Source organism: Sinocyclocheilus anshuiensis, unplaced genomic scaffold (assembly GCF_001515605.1).
Source record: "Sinocyclocheilus anshuiensis isolate Anshui unplaced genomic scaffold, SAMN03320099.WGS_v1.1 scaffold936, whole genome shotgun sequence".
NCBI lineage: Eukaryota > Metazoa > Chordata > Actinopteri > Cypriniformes > Cyprinidae > Sinocyclocheilus > Sinocyclocheilus anshuiensis.
In genome coordinates this window covers 2,711-27,566 of record NW_015552621.1, presented here as the reverse complement: position 1 = coordinate 27,566, position 24,856 = coordinate 2,711, and the positions used below count along the sequence as shown (strand labels likewise).

At 36.0% G+C, this 24,856-nt stretch overlaps 1 protein-coding gene across 1 annotated transcript in view; it reads right to left on the bottom strand.

Annotated features, from left to right (window-relative positions):
* Positions 1 to 23,676, bottom strand: part of LOC107666260 (ribosomal protein S6 kinase alpha-5-like) — a 31,871-nt gene extending 8,195 nt beyond the window's left edge. The window contains exons 1-12 of the mRNA XM_016457484.1: positions 23,409 to 23,676; positions 20,261 to 20,332; positions 19,953 to 20,171; positions 16,984 to 17,099; positions 16,132 to 16,233; positions 11,422 to 11,505; positions 11,151 to 11,254; positions 10,046 to 10,196; positions 9,723 to 9,884; positions 8,203 to 8,328; positions 5,497 to 5,630; positions 5,295 to 5,388 (exon numbers count right to left, since the gene is read on the bottom strand). Coding sequence (XP_016312970.1) covers positions 5,295 to 5,388; positions 5,497 to 5,630; positions 8,203 to 8,328; positions 9,723 to 9,884; positions 10,046 to 10,196; positions 11,151 to 11,254; positions 11,422 to 11,505; positions 16,132 to 16,233; positions 16,984 to 17,099; positions 19,953 to 20,171; positions 20,261 to 20,332; positions 23,409 to 23,466 — 1,422 coding nt within the window. The 5' untranslated portion in view covers positions 23,467 to 23,676. The remainder of the gene's footprint in view (positions 1 to 5,294; positions 5,389 to 5,496; positions 5,631 to 8,202; positions 8,329 to 9,722; positions 9,885 to 10,045; positions 10,197 to 11,150; positions 11,255 to 11,421; positions 11,506 to 16,131; positions 16,234 to 16,983; positions 17,100 to 19,952; positions 20,172 to 20,260; positions 20,333 to 23,408) is intronic.
* Between the last annotated feature and the right edge of the window lie 1,180 nt (positions 23,677 to 24,856).

Sequence of the window (24,856 nt, the reverse complement as noted above, 5' to 3'; positions counted from 1 at the left end):
AGCGCCTCAGTTCAAGCGGCACATCATATCTTTCTATTTACTATAATATGAAATAAACATGAATGGACCTCAAAAGGTATATTTATAAGATATAGTACATCTTACTGAAATGTCTCATGTAATCGCTCATTCAGTGTTTCAAACTGCGGAAAACGCATAAAGCTTGTAAACAATGCGACATAATCATTTACCTCAGAATAACTGCAAGCTCATCAGTCAGCTAGAAAAAAATAACTATAAATAGGAGCATTTTGCTAAATTTATGCACTTATATTCATAGTTTTACTTAACCTGTTGTCTACATGATAAGAACAAATGCAAGGAGCTAAAGGTAAAATTCAACACCTCCTAAACAATTCTTTGCGACTATATATAGTTCTCAAGTTGGAAAGACGTTTAGTTCCCACTTTAAGTGAACCTTAGTTCCCAGGACATCTACAAGATGGATTAAATTACTGATAAAGAAAAGAAAAGAGGAGACATAAACACATGACAGCAGGGTGCAATTTGTGAGCAAACCAGAGGGGGGGATGTTTTGAAAAAATAAAAAATCTTTTTTTTCCCCCCCTTGAAAATATATTACAAATCACAGTGGAGCTTCGATATTTGACAACTATTTATGATAATACTTGGTTAAAATGACACTAATAGTTCTTATTTCTGCCAGGAATGCAAAATCAATCGTGAGTTAATTATATTTTGAATAGAACGACACAAACCTGTACATATTCAATCGCGTTTGCTTCCATTTATTTTTGATCAGTGCTACACAACATACAAACTTTTACTCCAAATGTGCGCACATTATGCATTCACACGTTTACCTCATATTTCTTTAAATAGAATAGAATAGAACCATAATTTCTAAATGACTCGCAGAAAGACGATTCTCTTCTGATCCATCTGTCAATATTGCGTGATCATAATTACATTACGGTGATTTTAAACTTCTGCGTTCTGTCTCATAATAGCTACATTTATGTATCAGTTTATTAATTACAATAAATGCATTAGGTCACAGTAGAGAGTTTTGAGCAAAAACATTGCATACTGTCACGCGCGCTGACTTTCTGAAGAGCCCTGCATGGATTAAGGTGCGTGAACCAGGATCACAAAACCCAGGCGGTCTCGATTAAGCGGGAACACTGACAGTCAAAGTACATTTCTGATTTTTTTTGTTGTTTGTATTGTCATGTTGCAGTGTTTTATTTAATAAAAAATATTTGTATTTTTGGTATTTTATGTGCTCTGTTGGTAGTTGGTGGGATAGCATCACCCTGGGGATATTTTTTTTATCCCCACCGGGTCTGATGCATGACAGTATGACTGAAGTGTTAAAGTGTTAAAAAAAACAATAAAACACGTTTATTCTGTGGTACCTAAAAAAATTATTTGGCACCTAATTTTGTTTCTTATAGGAGCCAATGGCTCCTTAATTTATTTTTTTGTATGGAGCCCTGAAGCAGCACAACTGTTTTCAACATTAATAACAAATGTTTCTTGAGCAATACATCAGCAAATTAGACTGATTTCTGAAGGATCACGTGACATTGAAAACTGGTGTAATGGCTGCTGAAAATTCAGCTTTGTCATTAAAGGAATTTATTACATTTGTAAATATTAATATAGAAAACATTTTATATTGTAATGATATTTCACAATATTACACTTTTATTGCATTTTTGATAACATAAATGCAGCCTTGGTGAAAATAAGACACTTTTTTCAAGAACACTTAAAAAAAAAATCTTACCAACCCCAAAGTTCTGAACAGTAGTGTGTATTTAAAAAAAATAAAAGAAAACAAAATCACTTTGTAAACATGACTGTCACACCGACTGCTGCAAGTATGATGAAGGCACGATGAAGATAATAGAAATAAATCATTTTAATAGATAATCCACAAGATGAAGAAGTTCTCACACAGGGTAACATCAAACAACATCGGACAACATAAGGAACAGAACGGGGAGTACTTATATTAACTCAAACAAGGGACTAATGACTAGATTAACAGAACATCTAATAAAAAGTTTACGAAAAAATAAATAAATAAAAAATAGCTGGCGAAGAGTTTGGCAGAAAGTTACATTTGTAGACATTTTCAATACAGCACACTAGTGTTAATCAAAATCCTGCATCGTCAACAGTAGATGGCGCTGGTTCACTTTTTAAAAAAATATATCACACTTCGAGAAACGGTATCAAAAAAATATTTATAGTTCTAAAAGTTATTTATGGTTGTGTTACAGTTGGAGAAAAATCTTACACTCAACCCTGGGCTTGTTTATTTTTTGATAATGCTTTAAAGCAATGTTTCTCAAATTTGAACAAAACAGAACACTTAGGCTACGTCCACACGAAGCCAGAGCTTTCCCTATCTGATCTTTTTTTCCCTCTCGTCTCAAGAAATATCTGCATCCACACGAAACCACAAAACCGACACAAAACGATGTAGTATACATGCCAGACCAATATGTGGCGCTGTAATTCTGCCACAGAGATACACTAAAAACGGAGAACAAGACTTGGACTATGCGCATAAACCTTGCGCGCGGTATACAAACGAACATGGAACAATACATTTATTAATCCGTGTTAATGATGGTTAATAAAAAGACAACCGTTCAGTGTTTGTTCATGTTTTTGTTGCTGTTACGTGACGTAGCGGTGTCTGACTAGGGGCGAGACGTGGGCTGATGACGTCATTGTTTCAGAAAATATACGGATTCGCTGTCCACACGAAAACGCAAGGGCGGCGTTTTCAGATTTATCCACTCTGGTACCCGGTTTAAAAAATATCGGTTTCACTCTCCCAAAATGCCGGATCCGTGTGGACGAAACGCCTATACGATACAAAATTTATGCGTATACAGCTAAACGCGTCTCCGTGTGGACGGGGCCTAAAAGTCCATGGTGGTGACAATGACATGACATGACATACACAGTACATTTGGATATGTAATGTAATTTACAAATGAACAGAATATTTTGGGGGAAATAATTTAGGGTGGCATTTAACATTACCCATTGGGATTTTACTAGGGATGGGTCACGATTTTCGAATATTCGATTAGTTGATTTAATAATAGATTATCGAATAGGCTATGCGATTTTTTTTAGACAATAATTCTCCATGTTTTCGGTGCTGATGTGCTGATGACACGTTCATGTAAGCAGAGGGTGGCGCACCTAAAAGCTGTCAAAGACAACAGAAGAACAACAACATTGTCTCACGCGCATATTGTAGATTTGCGTCAGGATTTAACCACCAAATCTTTTTCTCCAGCGGCGGATTTCCTTAATCTAGCACTAGCAGCAGCCCACCTGTGACAAAACGCGCTTGGGCCGAAGGTAAATACACACAACTACAACGAGTGTGGACCTCAGATTTCAGCCGAGATCGGTCCATGGAGAAAAAGCCATCTGACATCCAGAAGTGTTTTGAAGCATCGGCACGGCTCTGGCCCATTATTTTCTCACAGATGCCGAGACAGTGCCGCATTTCAGCCGGAATCGGCCCGAATGTGCTTGCTATCTGTTTGTTCTCTGCGGCCGGACTAAAATTGTGAACAGATTGCGCTCCCGTCTTCATCCCGAACATGTGGACATGCTCAGTTTTTTAATAAAAATATAAGATAGGTTATTGTTATGAAGACAGACGTTAAAATTAATGTTCACATAAGTGCCGTCATTCAGGGTGTTCACAATATGCTTTAACGCGTTTAGACCTATAAAGTCATTATGACTTGAGGTGATATTCATGGATTAATTAATTAAACTTTTGATTTTCGTTTTAAAATTACTATTAATGCTCATTTTTTAAATGGAAATGTCCTAGCCTTATGAGCAGTTTATGCTAATCGACGGACTGTTATATTATTAAGTGCCGTCATTCGGTTATATTATTTTAATGTTTCAGCATGTTATAATCAATATATGGCTTGAGTTTAGATAGCCTATTCCCTAATGAATTGAACAGTTTGTTAACATACAGACTGAAAGCGTGAATGATATCTTTCCCTTTTATGGGTGTGTAGCCTATGAGTGCGTACATGCGGGGGAGGGGTGCGATTTTCGAATAATACCCAGCGATTTTCGAATAGTATTTTTGCTTGAAATGCCCATCCCTAGATTTTACAGAATCGACAGGAAGTTGACGTTACTGATTAACAGTGTTGGGGAAAGTTACTTTTAAAAGTAATGTATTACAATATTGCGTTACTCCATAAAAAAGTAACTAATTACGTTACTTAGTTACTTTTTATGGAAAGTAATGCGTTACGTTACTTTTGCGTTACTTTTTAAATCTGGACAGGGCTTGCTTGTTTGTTTTTAAAATAAAAAAGTTCTATTTTTGGCAAATATAAAAGCCTTTTCACACCAAAAGTGAAATGAATAAGCCTCAGGTTGAAGGGAAAGTAAATTTACGTCCGTACAGTAGAATGCAGAAGAAGAAATTTCAACACACTTTAGCAATAAAAAAAGACACACAAATGTTTGTCTAGAGTCATTTTTGCTTAGTATGGTTGAACTGGATCATCGAAGGTCAGAAGCAAAGACATTGGTTAATAGAATGGGATTAAATACATAAAGGATATTTGTGTTGTTTAACATTTAATTATGGCAGGTTTGCGTCATATTCTGTGTTGCATTATTTTTATTCGTTTTGAGGAATGCTGAATCGTTTTTTTTTTTGTGAGTGATTTGAATTAATGCAGATTCATATTTATTTTAGAACTACAGTAACATCTTCTGTTTTCTCAACATGGGGACAGGAGAGCTGTCAATTAATACATTGAAAAAAAAAAGTAACTTGCGTTAATTATTTGAAAAAGTAACTCAGATATTCTCTTGTAAATTAAAAAGTAATGCGTTACTTTACTAGTTACTTGAAAAAAGTAATATGATTACGTAACTCGCGTTACTTGTAATGCGTTACCCCCAACACTGCTGATTAATACTAATTCTTTTTCTGCCCAGAAAAATTATTTTATTTTTATGAAATATCATACTTTTCGTAATTCTAAAACAACGTTTATTACATTGCTTATTGTACAAGCTGTCATAGGTTCGTAATCTAGGTTTTTTAGTTTGTTTTTAGTCTCCCATCGACTTACATCGGCAAAGCAAATCTGATGCACTTCTATTTTTTTCTGCCCTGCGGAATTAAATCTGGGGCAGGTACGAGGACAAAGAGAGTGCAAACTTATTCAGGCTAGCCCAGTTCATTGAGAGAATGAGGCATTGAATTGCACATGAGCTCTAGGTTTCAGTCTTAAACACTGTCTTACCTGGTCATGGTAGATCTCATGTAGCTTGACTATGTTGGGATGTCCATCACACAGTTTGAGAGCAGCGATCTCTTTCTGTGTTTGTGCCTCCATTCTGCAGAACAATAAAATACAAATTACTTCCATGACTATTAGCCTATATAATTCAACTGAACTTTAAATACATCAGAAAGACTCTGTTAGCAGGCTGCATAGCTGGTACCTTTTACTGACAATCTTTACAGCGTATTTCTGTCCAGTCTTTTTGTGAGTGCACTGTCTGCAGATGGAGAAGCTTCCCTCTCCCAGAGCGCTCTCCCTCAGGTCCATCTCATAGTTCATGTAGAACGGAGAGTCCTACGGTCAGTTTGTCAGAAGTAAAGGTCAGGAAAAATCCACTTACAATGATAATCAAGGTATCTTGTACCAAAACCATTGTAATATACTTTCACATGACCCTCTATCTGACACTTAGAATTAAACGGGTTGTTTACCATACCTTTAACATTTTTATATGTAAATGAGCCCTGTTTTGACTGGCTAGCCTGTATATATGGGTGGATTTCAAACTAACATTTATCAAGTTCATGATTAATGTGTAACTGTTGCAAATGTAGAAGGTCATATCTTAATGTGCTTGTGGTTCAATGATTTCTGAATTACCCGTTTTTGCGGATTTATTTTGATAAATGGTCTGGGTGGACTGTGAAGGGATCTTTGCTTATAAATGGTCTGGGTGGACTGTGAAGGGAGCTTTGCTTATAAATGTTGGAGAATGTCTGCATAGTACATCAAAAATCATTTTTTAGAAAAGCAAGGATAATCCTGCTGCTCTTGATCATTCCTGACAGTTCTGGAGAAGGATATAAAATAGGGTATAAAATGTCAGGATTTTACATTTTGTGCTATTTTAATTACTGGTCTACTGTACATACACACAAGAAATGAATGCTGTTGGCTTTTTTAGTGTATCACACCCATGAACACAATGTTTTAAAGACATTTTCAAATGTGATCGTCAGTGTATTGAGCATATACATTAGCAACATTTTATGAGAGTTAATGCACATTTATGCACCACTTCTGCTAAATACCACTGCACTCATCTAGCTGTTTTTAAAGCAAGAACTGTGTGAAAGCCCCTCAAAATGTTTGCCACTCAAGAGTGAAGCTGTCATTGCAATATTTGCATAGTGAATTGTAGTAGGACTTTTGTTCTCATGTCAATTTATTCTTCTCTTATGCACATTATCAGTTTCTCTCTCTTACACTCTAACGTCATCATTTAATTTACCAAAAACTAGAAATCAACCAAAACTGTTTTAACAACCAATACTGATTATTATTATGGTATAATTGTATAATCAATATGCATAATATGCATTCAATAACCATTCCTGTAGCTCTACCAGTAGAGCATGGCACCAGCTTTGGAAAAAAGCGTCTGCCAAACGCATAAATATGTATAACCGATAATAATTTATTTCTATATTATATAATAATAGAAAGTGTAATTATTTATGCAAGCAATTGAGTTACTAAGTTAAGTTCAGTTATTGTAACTGTGAACTAGTGGTCGACCGATATATCGTCAAGGCCGATATATCGGCCGATATTTGGCATTTTTTAAATATCGGCATCGGCCGATAAGTTTTCCTGTTTGGCCGATGCGTTCGAGGCGGGACTTTTATTTTGACGTCGAGCACACAGACGTCAAATTTTGAGCACACAGTGCTTACATTCTCCCTCTTGTTCGTTGTTGTCCTTCAGTTCTGTCTAATATGGATTATCTAATACGTCTGTCTAATAATCAGATAGAACGGTTAAACAAAGGAATTAAAATTTATACAAAAAGTATTATAACAATTGCTTTTATATTATTAGTAATAGAAAGGCAAACATTATAATACTTTCTTGTTTGCCGTCAGCATTCAGCAAATACACATTTATATCATTTAAACAAATCTTTGAATGTCTAATAAACATCTAATTTCAAAAACCTTGCAAACTTAGTCAGATCCAGTTGTGAGATCTTGTGAAGTGTGCATTTGTATCCTGCATGATCGCGTGTTCTCTGCGTGACGGTCGATCCGTGAGAATTGAATGTGGACAGGAGGAGAGTTCAGCTTCACTGGAGACGTGCGATCGACAAACTTTAAACTCATGATTTTAAATTATGCTGCGCTTTATGCATTTGCCCACTGTCATATTCATGTCATTTTCACTGTGTGCTGTATGTAAAATGAGTGTTACCTTGGCTTTATTTGAAAAAAATATGATTAATGCACACAAACTTCCCAGAATACTGAGTGCCCTGTTGGTTACAGTGTTTACTTCCTTTTTAATTATATTTTTATTAAATATTTATTTGTGAAAAATACTTTGTCATCTAAAGTCATATATCGGCTTTATATCGGCCATCCTGCTTTCCAAGATATCGGCATCGGCTGTCAAAAAAACAATATCGATCGACCACTACTGTGAACTGTGTTGTTATGTTGATCACAGTGGCACTGTGGCACTATTACAGTAGGTGCTATTTTACTTTTTTTTACTTAAACTTAAGATGGTGTAAAACCGATAACTGTGAAAAAGTGTAAATATTGTTAAAAAAATTATTAAAAGCAGTTTATTGGTCTATCGCTACCTAAAGCTAATTTGCTGCCTTAACAAGCACTAATATTTCTTTCAATGTTTTTGCAAAAATAATGACTGTTTTCAAACAGGTTTCCTGATTTTTCCATTGGTTGCATTGGACTTATAGAGAAATGCTTACACTTTTCAGTCAAATCAACATACAAATGTCTTACTTACAGTTGTACCTCACATTAAACTGGGATGGGAGAAAGTATATTAACATTGAAAAAAATGACACACCTCAGCTTTAAATGTTGTAACGTTTTTACAAAGCAGCGATATGCAGACTGACCTTCATCATAGCACTACGGGCAACAGCTGCGGAGCCCGGCCTCTCTGACCCGCCGCACAGCTTAGCCGGGTCGTCCATTACCGCATTCCTCTTAAACAGGATGGAGGGAGCCATGAAGGAATAGCCCTGCAGATACAAACAGCTATAAACACACTCACTAACAGAAGAGGGAACTAATGCAGAGGAAGTTTCAGGGTCACTGACAGAACTCAAACACCAAGGCCTTTTGCAATTCTGCAAATCCTTCATGCTAAGGGACTCCAGTCACATTGTTTGCGACAACTGCATCATGTGCGCCCATCTAAATAAAGCCTCCGACAGCCCATGTCCCACTTACACGGCCAGACTGCAGCTGTGTGCTACATGGGCGGAGGAGTGGCTGGCTGGATGAGAGGACGGCTGGACGGAAGGATGAGGAGATGAATGGTTGAAATGCTTTTAATTGCTAAGCCAAGGTATTTGATTGCCCTGCTTTTCAAATGATCACAGTCCTCTAATGCAGCTTAATTTCAGTTTGTGAGGAGTTTGACGGGTGGCTGGGTTTATATGCTGCTATGCATGTGTGTGTGCGGTGGAGCACTTCGAAAGTTATCATTACAGACATCGCTGCAATTGTACCGCCCGAGAATTACGAAGGATCAAAATTCCAGCGCACATGAAAGGCGAACACTCAGAAAAGCCTAGATGAAGTTGGTAATCAAAGGTTGAAGGAGTAATTGAGCCAGACATGGTTGTTCTCACAGACGCCGACCTTTTATTCCATGACAGAGCCGTTTAATGGCGGCATTGATCCTTTAGACTGAAGGATTCAGCAGGCAATCATAGACACCATCTCTTTTGCAGCCTCCCATTTCAGCTGGCATCATGCTATAGGCAACGTTATGGATCAAGACACATCAAAAATAGTCATTCACATCTGATGCTTGAATCCATCTCCATATCACCATAATTACATCTCCAAACAGCTCTCTAATTCATCTGAATACCAACATAGACAGCCGGGCTCACATTGCGCAAGTGATCATTATAAAGGCTGACTTGCCCATATCCACTTCAGTACTTCCTGCTCACTAATAATGGAGGGCTAACTGAACAATTATATCCTAACGCAACATCAAATGTCCACTCATGTGCAGAAATTCATTCTTAGTCATAAATAAATGCTCAGTGCAAACAAATAATGCACAGGGGTAGGATGACATTAATGATGATGATGATGATAATAATAATAATAATAATAAAATATTAACAAATGTTTAAATTATCTTTTGGATCCACTTTAGTCCACTTTTCATTCACATTGATGTTTTTGGAACCCAGTCAATATGAACACTGATGAGGATTACTGTATTTTAATTACTGTTGCTGAATATTAGAATTATTGTGCAATAGTAATACAATGGAGTCTTAAATTCCTCACTTTCACATATCATGTTAGGCGGTCTGACGTGCAAATGACCATAAATATCTGCTATTACACAAATATTATAATACATTAAAATGAGTTTTAATTCCACTACCTGGAAGATGCGGTCACAGTTGTTTGGAAGTGCCGCTGGGGAGTATGTCGGGTCCATCTCTGTAAACTCATCTGCAAAGTTGCTAACATCCAGCTCATCACGAATTACAGGCTTAAATGGAGCCGGAACCTTCTTAGCAGCTAGATCCTCCCAGTTCATTTTCTAAATCAACGATAGTCAAACATTTGAGATGTTGGTCCTTCAAAGCTTGAATGGATCTGAATTAACTTTAACAAGCCAAAGAAATGACGAGGGAAAAAGTTATTCTTCTCTACTAAAATTCCCTTTTTGGGGAAAAAGTCAATTATTCATTTTTGCCTTGCCTGGTAAAATGGATGGCTTTTCACATTCTGGGCCCCTGAGGGCCCTGAGCCCAGCCTCTTCTTTGGGTCTTTATTTAGTAATCGCTGGATAATGTCTTTGGCCAGAGGCCCCAAGTCTTTGGGGAATGGAGGATCCTTTTTCATAATTCTCCTATTGGGCAAAGAGAGAGAATGAATGAATAAAGAAAACCAAGTGCAGCTTTAAGAAGGTAATTTAATGCTTTTTTGTCAACATGCTGATGCAATCAAACAGTCAACTCTTGATTTCAAAACAACACGGACTTCTAGAGAATTAAAAGAGAACTGGCGTTTAACCACATAGAGAATTAGGGTTGGGAACTGAGAACCAGTTATTATTCAGTTCCATTACAAAAATAAAAATAAGAATTCAAAAAAATTAGATTTTTGAGTTTTCAGATCTGTTCAAGTCTGATTCCTGAACAAATGACTCCTATGATCCATCCAATTTCATCATGTCCGATTCAAAATGAACCCCGAAAAAAATATTCTTGTTATGTGTATGTAAGGCTCATGATACTAAAGTTGACTGATCATAACTGTTCATATGATGATGTGATACACATGATGATTTTTGTTGTATCTTAATAAATAGCATTTTATAAAAAATAATTTCAATAAAGAACTTAAAAGGTCTCAAAAAGTCTACGCAAAGATGAAAACCCTGTACTCCCTCTCATGTCGTTCCAAACTTGTATGCATTTCTTTCTTCTCCTCAACACAAAAGAAGATATTTTAAAGAATGTTGATAACCAAAGAGTTTTGGTACCCAATGACTTCCTTTCCATACAACAAAATTCAATAGGAACTGAAACCGTACAGCTACCAACATTCTTCAAAGTATGTTCTGTTGTCTTACACAGAAGAAAGAAAGTCATACAGGTTTGGAACAACATGAGGGCTAGTAAAGGATGGCAGAATTTTCATTTTTGGGTGAACAATCCTTTTAAAGAATCATTAATGGAACCAGAGATGCTAAGAGGAATAACAATCAGAACCAGAATTGTTAAATTCCTTACTCCCGTCCCTCCAGAGAATACAGCTCTGAGTATGTGTGTGTGTGTGTGTGTGTATGCGCTGGTCTTACTCGGCAATGTCAGAATGAGAGTTCTCATCGCCATCGACTGTGAAAGGAGAGCCTCCGGTCAACAGCTCATACATCAGAACTCCCATGCTCCACCAGTCCACCGCCTACGGGAGCACAACACAAGGGTTATAGTCCCAAAAGCACATTCAAATGTATGCTGAATCATGTAAAAATTACATATATACCCTTTAAAAATATAAAATTACTAATACATGTGTAATTAAACAGCACTTAAAATATGGTGAATGGGCAGATGAGAGGTTCACTTTACCTTGTCATGTCCCGACTCTCCTCCTGCTACAATCTCAGGGGCCATGTATTCAATAGTGCCACAGATGGAATAAGCTCTCTCTACCTACAAGACCAAAGCACTTATTATATTGTTTGTAAAAACCTGTATCTCCCTTGCTTGCAAAGCTTTTAAGTTTCTTCTACAGTTTCAGCTTTCACAATTGTCTTAGTAGCATTCAGAATTTCTTTTCTTTCGGAATCTCTTTCTTTTCATAAATAATAATGTGAATGTGCGGTTTAGGGCTGGGTATTAGCAATTACCTCATGATACACTGCACATCAAATAAAAGTCACGATTCAATGCATCATGAATCCAAAGTTGTTTACTCAACCCAAAATTTCCATTAATCTACCATATGCCAGTTATCTTATACTACCAACAGTGGCAGCATCTACACAGAATGTTAACTAACAATGGACCAATCAGCTTTGAGTTCAAGGCAAATCTTACACCGTAAAAAAAAAGTGAATTTCTTTGTTTACTAACATTGGTATATATATATATATATATATATATATATATATATATATATATAAAATGAGGTTACATTTGGTCAGACAAAAATCATGATTCAAACTCGTAAGCCAGAGACCAGAAACATAATGAGCTGGCTTTTCACTAATGGTCAAAAAAATATTTAAATATATTCACTACTGTTCAAAGGTTTGGGGTTGGTAAGATTTTTGGTAACACTTTACAATAAGGTTCAATTAGTTAATGTTAGGTAATGTATTAACTAACATGAATGAACAATACATTTATTACAGTATTTATTAATCTTTGTTAATGTTAGTTAATGAAAATACAGCTGTTCATTGTTAGTTAATGTTAATTCGCAGTGCATTAACTAATGTTAACAAGCACAACTTTTGATTTTAATAATGCATTAGTAAATGTTAAAATTAACATGAACTAAGATTATTGAATGCTGTAGAAGTATTGTTCATTCTTAGTTCATGTTAACTAAAGTAGTTAAATAATGTTAACTAATTAATCTTACTGTAGTGTTACTAGATTTTTTCAAAATGTTTTTGAAAAGAAGTCTTATGCTCGACAAATCTGCATTTATTTAGAGTAAAAACATTAATATTGTGAAATATTATTACAATTTAAACCAGTTTTCTGTTTTCATATATTTTTAAATATACTATAACACATTTCCTGTGATGGCAAAGCTGAATTTTCAGCATCATTCAGTGCCATACGACCCTTCAGAAATCATTCTAATATGCTGATTTGCTGCTTAATTGTCTTTAACCGTCACTTTTGATACATTTCATGCATCCTTGCTAAATAAAAGTATTAACTTCTGTCAAAAATAATCTTACTGACCCCCTTTTCACTGCAGCATAGTGTTTTAAAAGTTACAAATAAATTGAAATGTAAACCTATACATCGAAACACGATTCTTCATTCTACAATGATTAATTACTGCACTTAGCTGCCTCTGTGGCTAAGACTAAACACCATCTGTACTTTCTAAATTGGGCAAAACTGCTTTCTGAATTATGCGGCATATTTATGGAATGAAATACATGCAAACATCTGGAACAATCTTCTTTAATATCCTACGAGCATTTAACGTTCTTACCACATGTTTGAACACTGATGCACGCACATGGCTTTTATAATAAAAGTTCCTGTGTACATTTATTAATTGCTTTTCTTTTTATGCATCTCATAATCAGCACATTTCTGTCGGATGAATTTACTCGTTTTATGTGCGCTGGTTTATATGTTCGCTATAAAGTCTTAATAGTCGCAGGCGTGTTTTCAAACCACACTTGTAAAAGAAATTCTGGCCGAAATGGGTTGTTACAAGCTAGTACAACAAAGGTCAAACCGGGAAAAACAAAAAGTTAATATAATCTTTTAGAACAAAGAACACCATCAAAACATGCATGATAAGCGATTACAGCATTGAGTAAACAGCCCTGCACTGTAATTGCATCCATGGGACGGAGGAGGTTCAATGTGAACTACCGAGACATCAAACAGAACATCTCTGACAGGGCAGGACATGCCAGGACCTGCACGTGTGGGATATTGGGTGGTCCCCAGGAATAAACAATCATTTGTTATAGCCAAGAAAAAGATGAACTTCTCATGGACAAATGTCAAAACCCTAGACAACTAAGCAACAAGAAGGTCTCTCAATACAGATCTTTCAATAGTTGTCTCATTCACACACACACACACACACACACACACACACACACACTTATTTATTTATTTAGAAAAGTGGATCTACTATATAAAAGTAAAAAAGTGTCTGGTCATTTTTAATAAGGTACATTTTAATGTTTTATTAAAAAAAAAAAAAAAAAATTCTAGCATACATACAAGCCATGAAAGTTTGAGGACACTAGCATTGAGTTCCAAATATCATGACAACAACAGCTGTGAAATATTAAACACTTGTTGGCCAGTCTAATCAAATAAATCAAATTCCTCCCTGTAGTTCTTAAACTGGCATGTCACCCTAACACAATGTTCCCTCTAAATCTTTATAATTTATCTTTACAATCATCTTTACAAAGAAACTAAAATATTAATAACCATCTAGCAGTTTATCCAATTCAAAAGTTTTAATTATTTGTCTATTTCAGGGTGTTTTGGGGGTTTGAGAGTGTTTTTACAGTAGCTAAAAAGAAACATTAATTAAATATTAATATATTTATAGATATATTTAAATACACTCTACTGTTAAAACATTTGGGTCAGTGAGATTTTATTCAGCCAGGAAGCATTTAATTGATCCAAAAAAAATGACAGTAAAGACAATTATAATGTTACAAAAGATTTCCATTTCAAATAAATGCTACTCAACTTTCCATTCAAAGAATCCTAAAAAAATATTTCCCGAAAAAAAAAAAGCAAAACATTTGACAATAATAATAAGAAATGTTTGAGCATCAAATAATTTCTGAAGGATCATGTGACACTGAAGACTTGAGTATCTTGAGATCAAATTTAATTAATTATACATTTAAATGTACTTATATTACATAACAGAAAAACAGCTAATAATATTTCACAAAATTACAGATTTTACTGTATTTTAGTTCAAATAAATGCACCCTTGGTGAGAGACTTCACCTTTTGTTGTGTGCTCGTCATTTTACCAAGGACTGCTTCTCTAAGCTTGGCTTTTATGTTCGTTGGCTTCTAATCTTCTTAATTTGGACTTAATCCGAACCACAACCTGTAAGTACGATTCATACGTTATGTGTACATTTTCAATTGCGTGCTCAAAATATCAAGTTTTTGTGCTAATATGTGATGTACACCTAGTGCAGCTTTAGGTTTCCAGGTAAAGCACGATATTACTGTCTTACTGAAGTAGTTCTGATAATTCGCTGTGAACCCACTATTTCCTAAGAATGTGTCGATTAATGTAGACTGACGTTGTTTTAATAATTACTTTGTTTAATATTAAAGAATGTAGTCTAGCGTTAGTCACGTTAGCACTCGGCTAACGTATCCACCATTATTGTTTTTATTAAGTGTTTACAGTTTAGCAGCTAAACTTTAGCTAAACTTTAATATAATTATTTTAAGAATGTATTGGAGCACTATATTATTGTTTAGAATAAAAATGTACTGACCCCAAACTTTTTGAACGGTAGTGTGTATTGTTAGAAAATATTTCTATTTTAAATAAATGCTCTTCTTTTTAACTTTTTATTCATCAAAGAATCCTGAAGAAAAGTATCACAGGTTCCAAAAAAAATATTAAGCAGCACAACTGCTTCCAGCACTGATAATAAATCAGCATATTAGAATGATTTCTGAAGATCATGTGACACTGAAGACTGGAGTAATGATGCTGAAAATTCAGCTTTGCATCACAGGAATAAATTAGATTTTAAAGTATATTCAAATAGAAACCATTATTTTATATTGTAATAACATTTTTCAATATTACTGTTTTTTTTTCTGTATTTATCAAATAAATGCATCCTTGATGAGCAGAAGAGACTTCTTTAAAAAACATTGCAAGTCTTATCTATAACTGATCCCAAACTTTTGAGCGGTAGTGTACATGAAAAAGAATCAATATGCAGTTAATATGAACTACTATGAACTAGGAAGACTGTGCTAGGATGCAGCCCTTATCTCATGAATTAATCAGCACTGTTTATGTCAACACATTATGCTCTCCCATTTTCACTTCCTCCACACTGTAAATCAGTGGATATGCGGACAGACTCCAGCTGAAACACTGAAAACTCAACTTTTCCACACAAGTTTTTGAGCCTGCATTCTGTGCAATAACAACATCAAAAGTGAAGTTTAGAGGGAACAATGGGAAACACTTTAGGGATGTACAACATATTGGTACCATATAGGTTATCGGCTGATGTTTTTCTTTTTTTTAAATGACTGGTATAGGTCATTATTTGATATATACCAGCAGATACTGGATATTTAATTGCGCAGGCTCGTTTTGGTTTCCTTTGCTATTATCCAACGCTTAAAATGTAAAAATACTAGTAATTTATTAACACTATTACATGTAATTTTTAACAAATGTTAAAATGGTTATCAATTTTTGATATTTTAGAAAAAACAAGCACAGTAATTTTAATCATTAATGTTTTAATCAAATATGGATAACTGGAAGGAATCCAAAGTGCACAAAGGGTTTCTCAAAGGAGAAAACTATGTAGAGTAACACAAACTCACCTCATGAAATTCCTTACTAAGACCAAAATCCGTCAACACGATGTGACCGCTTGAATCAAGAAGTATATTCTCAAGTTTTAGGTCTCTGTAGACGATTCCCAGCTGAAAAACAAACAGGAATAAATAAGATCTTATATTTGGATGTGGGACCAAATACTTCAATTTCACGTCATCTTTCAACAACATTTTATTAATCCTTGCCAAAATTATTTGCTCAAATGTTGTGTTCACAACCTTAACTTGTCTGGAGTCATAAAAAGCAGCCATTCACCTGAAAAATGCACCACTACTTTAATAAATAATAAAAGGCAACATAATAGGCAATGACACAAAATGAGACTGAACCAAAACAATGTTAATCTCACTGTCAAGGTCCTACCTACTCACACTGCAATGCCTCCAGGGCAGTTCTCTTCTCTCTGCTATGCACAGAACAAGCATGCATTAAAAACACTTTTCTTCCTCTTTCTGTTAACACAGCCTTCGGGAAATTTTGAGCACTGCAGATACATTTGGCCTGGCCTGGTTAGCTGAGTGAGGAATTGATCTGAGTGGGCAGGAGAGAGGAGAAGTACCTCCTGAGTAAAGGACGGAACTACTTTCACTATTCTCTCGAAATGAGGCGCCGTTCATTCAGATTGCAAAGGAAATGAAGAGTGAAAATAAGTGCGGCAGCAATTTTACCTTATGCAAGTGCTCCAGTGCAGGAATTGATCTGAGTGGGCAGGAGAGAGGAGAAGTACCTCCTGAGTAAAGGACGGAACTACTTTCACTATTCTCTCGAAATGAGGCGCCGTTCAGTCAGATTGCAAAGGAAATGAAGAGTGAAAATAAGTGCGGCAGCAATTTTACCTTATGCAAGTGCTCCAGTGCTAGTACAATCTCCCCGCTGTACAAGGTAACCTCTTGCTCTTTAAAGCGAACTCTTTGAACCAAATGCGTGAAGAGCTCACCTCCGTTCACATAGTCTGAAATTTAAGGTATATAAAACAAAATTGCAACTGGTCAAAGACAGATTTATATTTCTGATGCACATGGTATTGTGCAGTTACTGCAAAATCCTGCTTTAATGTTGACACTGACACAATCGGTTCCAAGCGTTACCACAAAAACCAAGAGTTCCTGTAGTGGTACAGGGGCTTCCGCTTTTCATTAGTAAAGCACATTAACTGCAGAGTTCACTGGTCTCTACACACTCGAGAGGGGATGTGTAGAAGTTCACTTTATTAGGAATGCCCTTCGGCTTCATCAAACAACACTTGAGTCCAGGGCCGGTGTGGGACTCATTTTCAGCCCTGGAGTTTCATGCCTTAGACCGGCCCACTTTTTTCTTTAATCTATTATTCGCTCGCATATCACCTACAACTGAGGTTTTTGTTTTTGTTTTTTTGAGCAAGGTGCCACTGTCAGGGGAGTCAAAAGAGAATTACATCATCATTAATAAAATAAGGGCTAATTGCGATTCTTTATCTTTTATTCTTTAAGAAAATAGTGTTTATTCTTGTAGAAAATAAGTGTTTATTCTTTAAGAAAATAAGGGACAGAATAAGGGACGATCCAAATATTTGTACTGTACAATAATGTAGGCCTATATCTGCCTGCAGTTAAAAAGTTCTCAGAAATAATCACATTTGTTTTGCTTAACCCATTTATGTACAATTATTCTAAAAAAAAAAAAAAAAACATTGTATGTCATACAAAAAATTAAGTACATTTTACCATTATAGAATTGTGACTTTACAAGGGTAGTAATTTAGGAGGTGAAAATACTGTGAAATTACAAATGGCATGGAATTTGAAAGCATAACAACTGAAGGTCTATGAAACGTCAGTCAATAAAGCATTTCTTTAAACAATGGCACTTAAAGTTTTGAACTAAAATATTGTTTCAACCATATAGCCTGTGAATGAATAAAAATGCATACTTTTCAGTGAAAGTGTAGGTTGCTTCTGGTGCTTGGATTTGTACTTCAATATAACGAGGTCCAAGTTTAAGAATAGCCTACACTAGTTTTTTTTTTAAGTTTTTTTTCAATGTATTTTTTTCTCTCTCTATTTAACAGCATTAACTTACAATGAAATACGTCTTCGTTCAGGTAGACTGAATGTTTTCCTGCCTTGCTAAATGTTGGGCTCATGATCAAGAAGTTGCATTCGCCCAAACTGATTTTGTAAAATCAAAACACGGACAGTGATCCTGGGTGCAGCTCGCTGTGAAGCGGGAGCAGCCGGCAGAGGATTCCCGCTTGTTCTTAAAGCCTTCCTCAAACGCCTACGTTCACAAAAAATAATAATATGGACTGCGAGAAAATAATAAATAAAAGAGTAGGGCTGCTGTGAGTGCAGGCAGCATATTTCAACCCAGTAGCATGACAACACACTGGCCCTCGCGGCCAAAAAACAGACCAGCCCACCTGGAATCCTCCCGGTGCTCCCGATTAGCCAATCCGTGAAAAAAATTATATGGGCTGCGACAAAAAAATAAATAAAAAGAGTAGGGCTGCTGTGAGTGCAGGCAGCATATTTCAACCCAGTAGCATGACAACACACCGGCCCTCGCGGCCAAAAAACAGACCAGCCCACCTGGAATCCTCCCGGTGGTCCCGATTAGCCAATCCGGGCCTGCTTGAGTCACATAAAGAAGGGGCTTCAAGCGTGATGGTGATGTACAAACAAAAAATATCAATTATTAAAATATAAACTCATTTAAATTAAAGTAATAAATTACACACTGCCGTTAAAAGGTTTGGGGTCAGTATGATGACAGAAATTCATTCTTTTATTCAGCAAAGATACATTAAATTTATCAAAAATGACAGTAAAGATTTTGGCATTGTTAAAAAAGTAATATTTCAAATAAATGCTGTTCTTATGAACTTTGTGTATCCATCAAAGAATGCTAAAAATGTATCATGGTTTCCACAAAAATATTAAGCTGCCTGATAATAATAAGAAATGTTTCTTGATCATCAGATCAGCATGTCAGTATGATTTCTGATGCTTCTCACTTGACACTGAGAACTGGAGTAATGGATGCATTGCAGAAAATTCAGCTTTGCTATCAAAGGAATAAACAACATTTTAAAATACATTAAAATAAAACAGTTATTTTAAATTGTAATGCTATTTCACAATATTACTGTTTTTAACTAACTATATAAGTAAGTAAATAAACTATTGTTTTATAATTATTTATAGCTTGTTTATCTTCTTGTTATGTAAGAGATGGACATAATAATGGCATTCTAACAGTCACATCTGCTGCACTTTATACTCTCGTACTGTTAAGGTTAATTAAGCTGAATAAAATGCCTGAGGCTGTGCACAATGACTGATGGGTAAATTTCCCTGCCCACTTCCTGTGAAGTGAGATATCAATGTATACTTGCTCATTAAGCTATTTGCAGTCAGACTGACTAAACGCTCACTACGACTGAATCACACAAAAACAGAATCAGAGCAAAACCTTATAAAGTCCGCTTGGTAGAGCACTATTAGCTCACAATAACAAAACTGTTGAGCAATGCAGAAGAAAAGTTCTGCCTGCATTGCTTGCACTCTTTTAAAGGGGTCATATGATGCTGCTAAAAAGAACATTATTTTGTGTATTTAACTTTTATAAAGAATATCTCTTTGGATTTGAGACTTTAGTCTTTGCAACTTTACAGATCTCGTTTATGCACCAAGAACTTGTAACACTCCAAAGAGAAAGGAAAAATTGAAATCGCATCATATGACCCCTTTAAATGCAGAAGTAAAATTGAAGCATAAAGTGCAGTTAACATTTTTGCAATCCAAAAGAAAGAGAGGAGAGAGCATACCTAGAATGAGATGCAGTTTGGTGTCTGTCTGGAAGGCATAATGGAGTGTAACCAGGAAAGGAGACTGTCTGATATGCTCGAGGACCTGTCTCTCCGTGCGTGTGTGCTCTGCCGTCTTCGCCTTCTGCACAATAGTGGCCTTTTTCAGCACCTTCATGGCATAGAGTTTACCTGAATCATGGCCGCTCACCTTGCGAACCAAGAACACCTTGCCGTAGGCTGCCCGGAGGAGAAGAACGATGTGTTAGTGGAGTAGGAACAAAGATAAGCAGAGAACGCAGGGTTCACATACTTGAACTATCACTGACCTCCTGTTCCCAGCACTTTCAGCAGCTCAAAGTTCTCAATGCCCACTCGCTCCACGTGACCCGTCAGATTGGCTGGGGAAAGATTTAAACACATCCATCTGGTCACACGGCCCAAAAAAAAACATATTCTTCACTTGGATACCATACAAGAAAACCTCCCGTAAACCTTCTCAACTTTGGTTACTTGAACCTTTGCCACTTTCTCACAACTGTGAGAACAGAAAAAGTGTTCAAAATGGCGAACCCTTGGAGACGAGCCCGCAGCTGTTTGTAAATACAGTATGTAGCTTATAAACAGGTCCAGATGGAAACTTTTTTATGCATTTTCTGCACTGACTTTAAATATTTAAACAGGCTGAAACAAAAGCGGCAACCGAAGCATTATGAAATCAGGAAATACCGTTCAAATGTTTGGGGTCAGTGATTTTTTTTTTAATAAGTTAATATTTAGCAAGGATCCATTAAACTGATCAAAAGTGACAGTAGTGACTTTTATCATGTTACAGAGCACCAAATCAGCATATTAGAATGATTTCTGAAGGATCATGTGATGCTGAAGACTGGAGAAATGGCTGATGAAAATTCAGCTTTGCTATCACAGGAATAAAAAACATTTTGAAATTTAAAAGTGCAATAATATTTCACAATATTACTGTATTTCTGATTACATAAATGCAACCTTGGTGAGCTTAAGAGACTTTTGAACGGTAATGTAATCAAACTTCAGAAATCTGAGTTCTGCAGGTGCAGATTCTGTGTGGGCCTACTCATAAATAACGAAGAGCCTGATGATTCAGAGGAAACAAAACAGCCTTCATGAATGAGACATTGAAGAACGCAAGCATGTGTGTGGTATATGTTTACACGGTAGCGTGCAGCCTGAAGTAAGGTCACTTGTTTTATGCAGTAGATACCAATGAGAATGCCCAGTGAAGTGAATGCATTCCTGCTGTTACCCTCAATCACAGTAGCACTGCATCTCTAACAAAATCATGATCTTTCTCCATCTTTGCAAATTATCTGATTTTAGAAGGGAAAGAAAAACATATTCTATTACCAAATCCTCTCAAGCAGCATGTTTAAGGTGCAAGCACTCTAGAGAGGCCCATGGGAACCACAATGTTTATTAATAAGCTTCCAGACCGCAACGTTCTCCATTCGGGACCCGAAAGCATTAATGGAGAGAATCTCGTCCCCAATGGGCTTTCTTAGGTGAGACTTATCAGGTGACCCCTTCTAGTCTTTAGTCCTGCACTCTACGGTTACACACTTTGTTAATCATAACAAGCCAGAAACAATTAAGTGCCTGTAAACGGATCATCCGTATTGACCTGCATTAGTCATACAGCAATGCACTACAGAGTCTAATATCTGGATCTGGATTAGTAACTTAAATACTTGAGACTTGTGGTCGACTGATATGGGTTTCCTAATTGCTGAAACAAAGTGGACAATCGCAAGACATTTTAATGACTGCAAAACAGTATTTTGCACAATATTTCCTGAAAACCGAAAATTTGTGATCTATTCACAAATCTCTTATTCGGAAATGCTATTATTAATGCTATTAATAACCACACGGAATAACCACGACTGTTAATCTGCCGATCTGCACAGTTATGTGCAAACAATCTGAAAATACTGACTGCTCATTTGGCCTGGCTGATACATCAATAATTGAAACCCGTTTTATGATATGATACAGAAGTCTAAACAGACCTTTAAAGACATGAGATGATCTGTGTCAAGATGGCAAAATAAATACTGCGATTTCCACCAATAGAGTACAATGGAATGAGATTAGGCCTACATCCCATCATGCTGTAATAAAAGTCCAAATTGTGTTGTTGTTTTTTTCATGGGTGTTACAATTTTAAGAAATTACACATTTTCTGTAACAGTGTGGTAACAGCGTTGTGCTAAGAATGTGGAACAGAGATCTAAATATTTGATTTTTGTCATTAAAATTGGTTAAGAATTAAAAATGGTTTGTTCTACAACTAATTGAATATGAATTTAATAAGTTATATCAAAATACATTGAATTATTACATAGTTATTAAAATAAATATTACTTTTTGTTACAAAAATGTGGTATTTCAAAATACGGTTTAACAAATTAAAGAATATTTGGTTGATTGTTTTCTTACAATAACTTGGGTAACAGGGATGAATTGCATAGCTTGATGAATGCAGTCATACTATATTTTTTGTCAAATGTGAGAAAATGGAATGAGATTACATCCCATCATGCTCTAGCGAAAGACTAAATTTTAAGAAATGTTAAATTTTCTGTAACACTGCAGTAACGTTTTCTGATAGACTGTCAAAAATTATTACATTCATTTTTTTATTATTTTGTTTGTTTTATTAGACAGTCTGAAGACAACATGCCAAAATCCATTTTATAGTGGCCATACAGGCATTTGAAACTAGTTTATCGTGTTAGGTTAATTTTATGTTACGTAATATTTTATTAAACATATCTAATAGCTCTCACAACCAAAATGTGGCATTGGTGCCTCTAAAAATGTCACAAGACAACAAAGTACTGGACCATATTGATGGAATGTGCCTATTAAGCATTCACTAAGACAGGCAAATGAGGACACAAACCTGGTAACTTCATTTACTATACAAAGACAACATCAGGGCCCTAGAGATTAAATTAGCCAGTAATTGGGCTTCGTTGGACTCAAGGCCATGACTGAGCAACTACTGAAACCACCGACACAAATAAACGCAATTAATTCCATACAGTCAAATTTTTTTTCTTCAATGTCAATCGAATTTCTTTCAAATGTTTCAAACACAACATGCACTGAAACGCAAGTGCACTTAAGTGCAACTGCGGTTATGAATGTGAATTATGCAATTGCACATGCAGAAGATCCTCCAACCTCAAAGTACCCCAGGCTGGAGGACCATATGTGATACAGATATCTATATCTATATCTATCTATCTATCTATCTATATATATATATATATATATTAATATAGGCTACTAATAGCACTTACTCATGCTTTTACTCTAGCCAACCAGCTAACATTAACGCTGTCCCTTCCACGATATAACGAAAGCATTATTTATATATAAGCGTTGTTTCTTAAATAGAAGTGCGGGACAGACAGCCCGGCGTTCATTTACCGTTTCTGAGCTCGTGTTTGACGGTAAACAGGTCACCTTCCCCCGACGAGCCCTCCATCGTACTCGCGTGATCGGAGCACGCACTCTTTCCTCTGCTCGCTGCGCGACACTAATGCAAAATACTACAACAGAGGCAGTCACTGCAGGATTACATAAACGGAGCTGTTGCTATAAAGCAACCTCTTGGGAAATAATGTAAATGACAATAACTGCATTCTCGTGGGAAGGACAGTGGGGCTGTAAATACAGCTGCACTAACTGTGATACACACGCCGAGCCCCATTAGACACGCCCACTGGTGCTGCGAGGAGAAATACTTCTGCTCTATTGGACCAGCCGACTGTCACTCAACGCCCATCGCACAACGCACAGTTCAACGTTAACTATTTACTGCAACAATGTAAGAGATAAATTAAATATTATTATTGTTAAACAAAGAATATTTATAAAATATATTAATAAATAAATGTATAAAAATTGATTTTTTTTGTAGGAATTTATGCTAATGTATTTTTTCTTATTGTTCTTTCGAGAACTGCCCTTTTTGGAAGGGTGCTTAGATGTTCTCCAGAAGGTTCCACAAATGTGTACATTTCGGAGAATCGAGTATCTTTTTACAGAGTATTATTAATAAATAGTTTTTTTTCCCCAGCTCGAGAATCGTATCTGAATCTTAAACGGATATTTCACCCAAAAACATGTTTCTGTCATCATAGCCAAACAGTTGACGGTAACCACTGACTTCCATACTATCAACATTCTTCAAAATATTTTCCTCTGTGTTCAGCAAAAGAAAGAAACTCATATAAGTTTGGAATAAGTGGATGGTGAGAAAATGAATACAGAAATTTTCATATTTTAACTATCCCTTTAAGGAGCAAGACAGCTTAGCAGTGCAGTTAGCTAATTCTCTAGGAATATGCTGTAATGTAATGAGTGCACTTGACCTTCAGTCACTATTTCTGCTCTATTGTGTATTTGATAAGTGAGTTGAAAGCGTGCATTATGTGCATACCGTTCAGTAGTTGGTAAAGGATGACTGAGGCTCAGGCTGTACTGAGAGAAAGAGCAGGTTTATCATTTCTGAGGGGGGAAGGGAAGCCCGTGTCCTCATTTGGACAAGCAAAGACCTGTTACCTGCACTTCTATTATGTTCTATTATAATCACTTTACTTCCTTTCTAGTGCAATCCTAGGAAACACCCAGTAAACTCCCAGTATTTATTGTAAACTGCCCACACAGTTATAGATAGTTTACCATGTAAATATTCCCTAAACAAATTGATTTGGATGTTTACATATACGGACAAGAAGTTGTAGCCAAACAGGCTCATAAACACAGGTAAGGAAGGCACGCCTCCTGTGCATGCAGTGCAAACAAGCAGAGCTTATTAAGATTATTCTTTATGTTTGTCCGGTCTGCATGGGTCTGTCTGTAAAGGTTTCCAG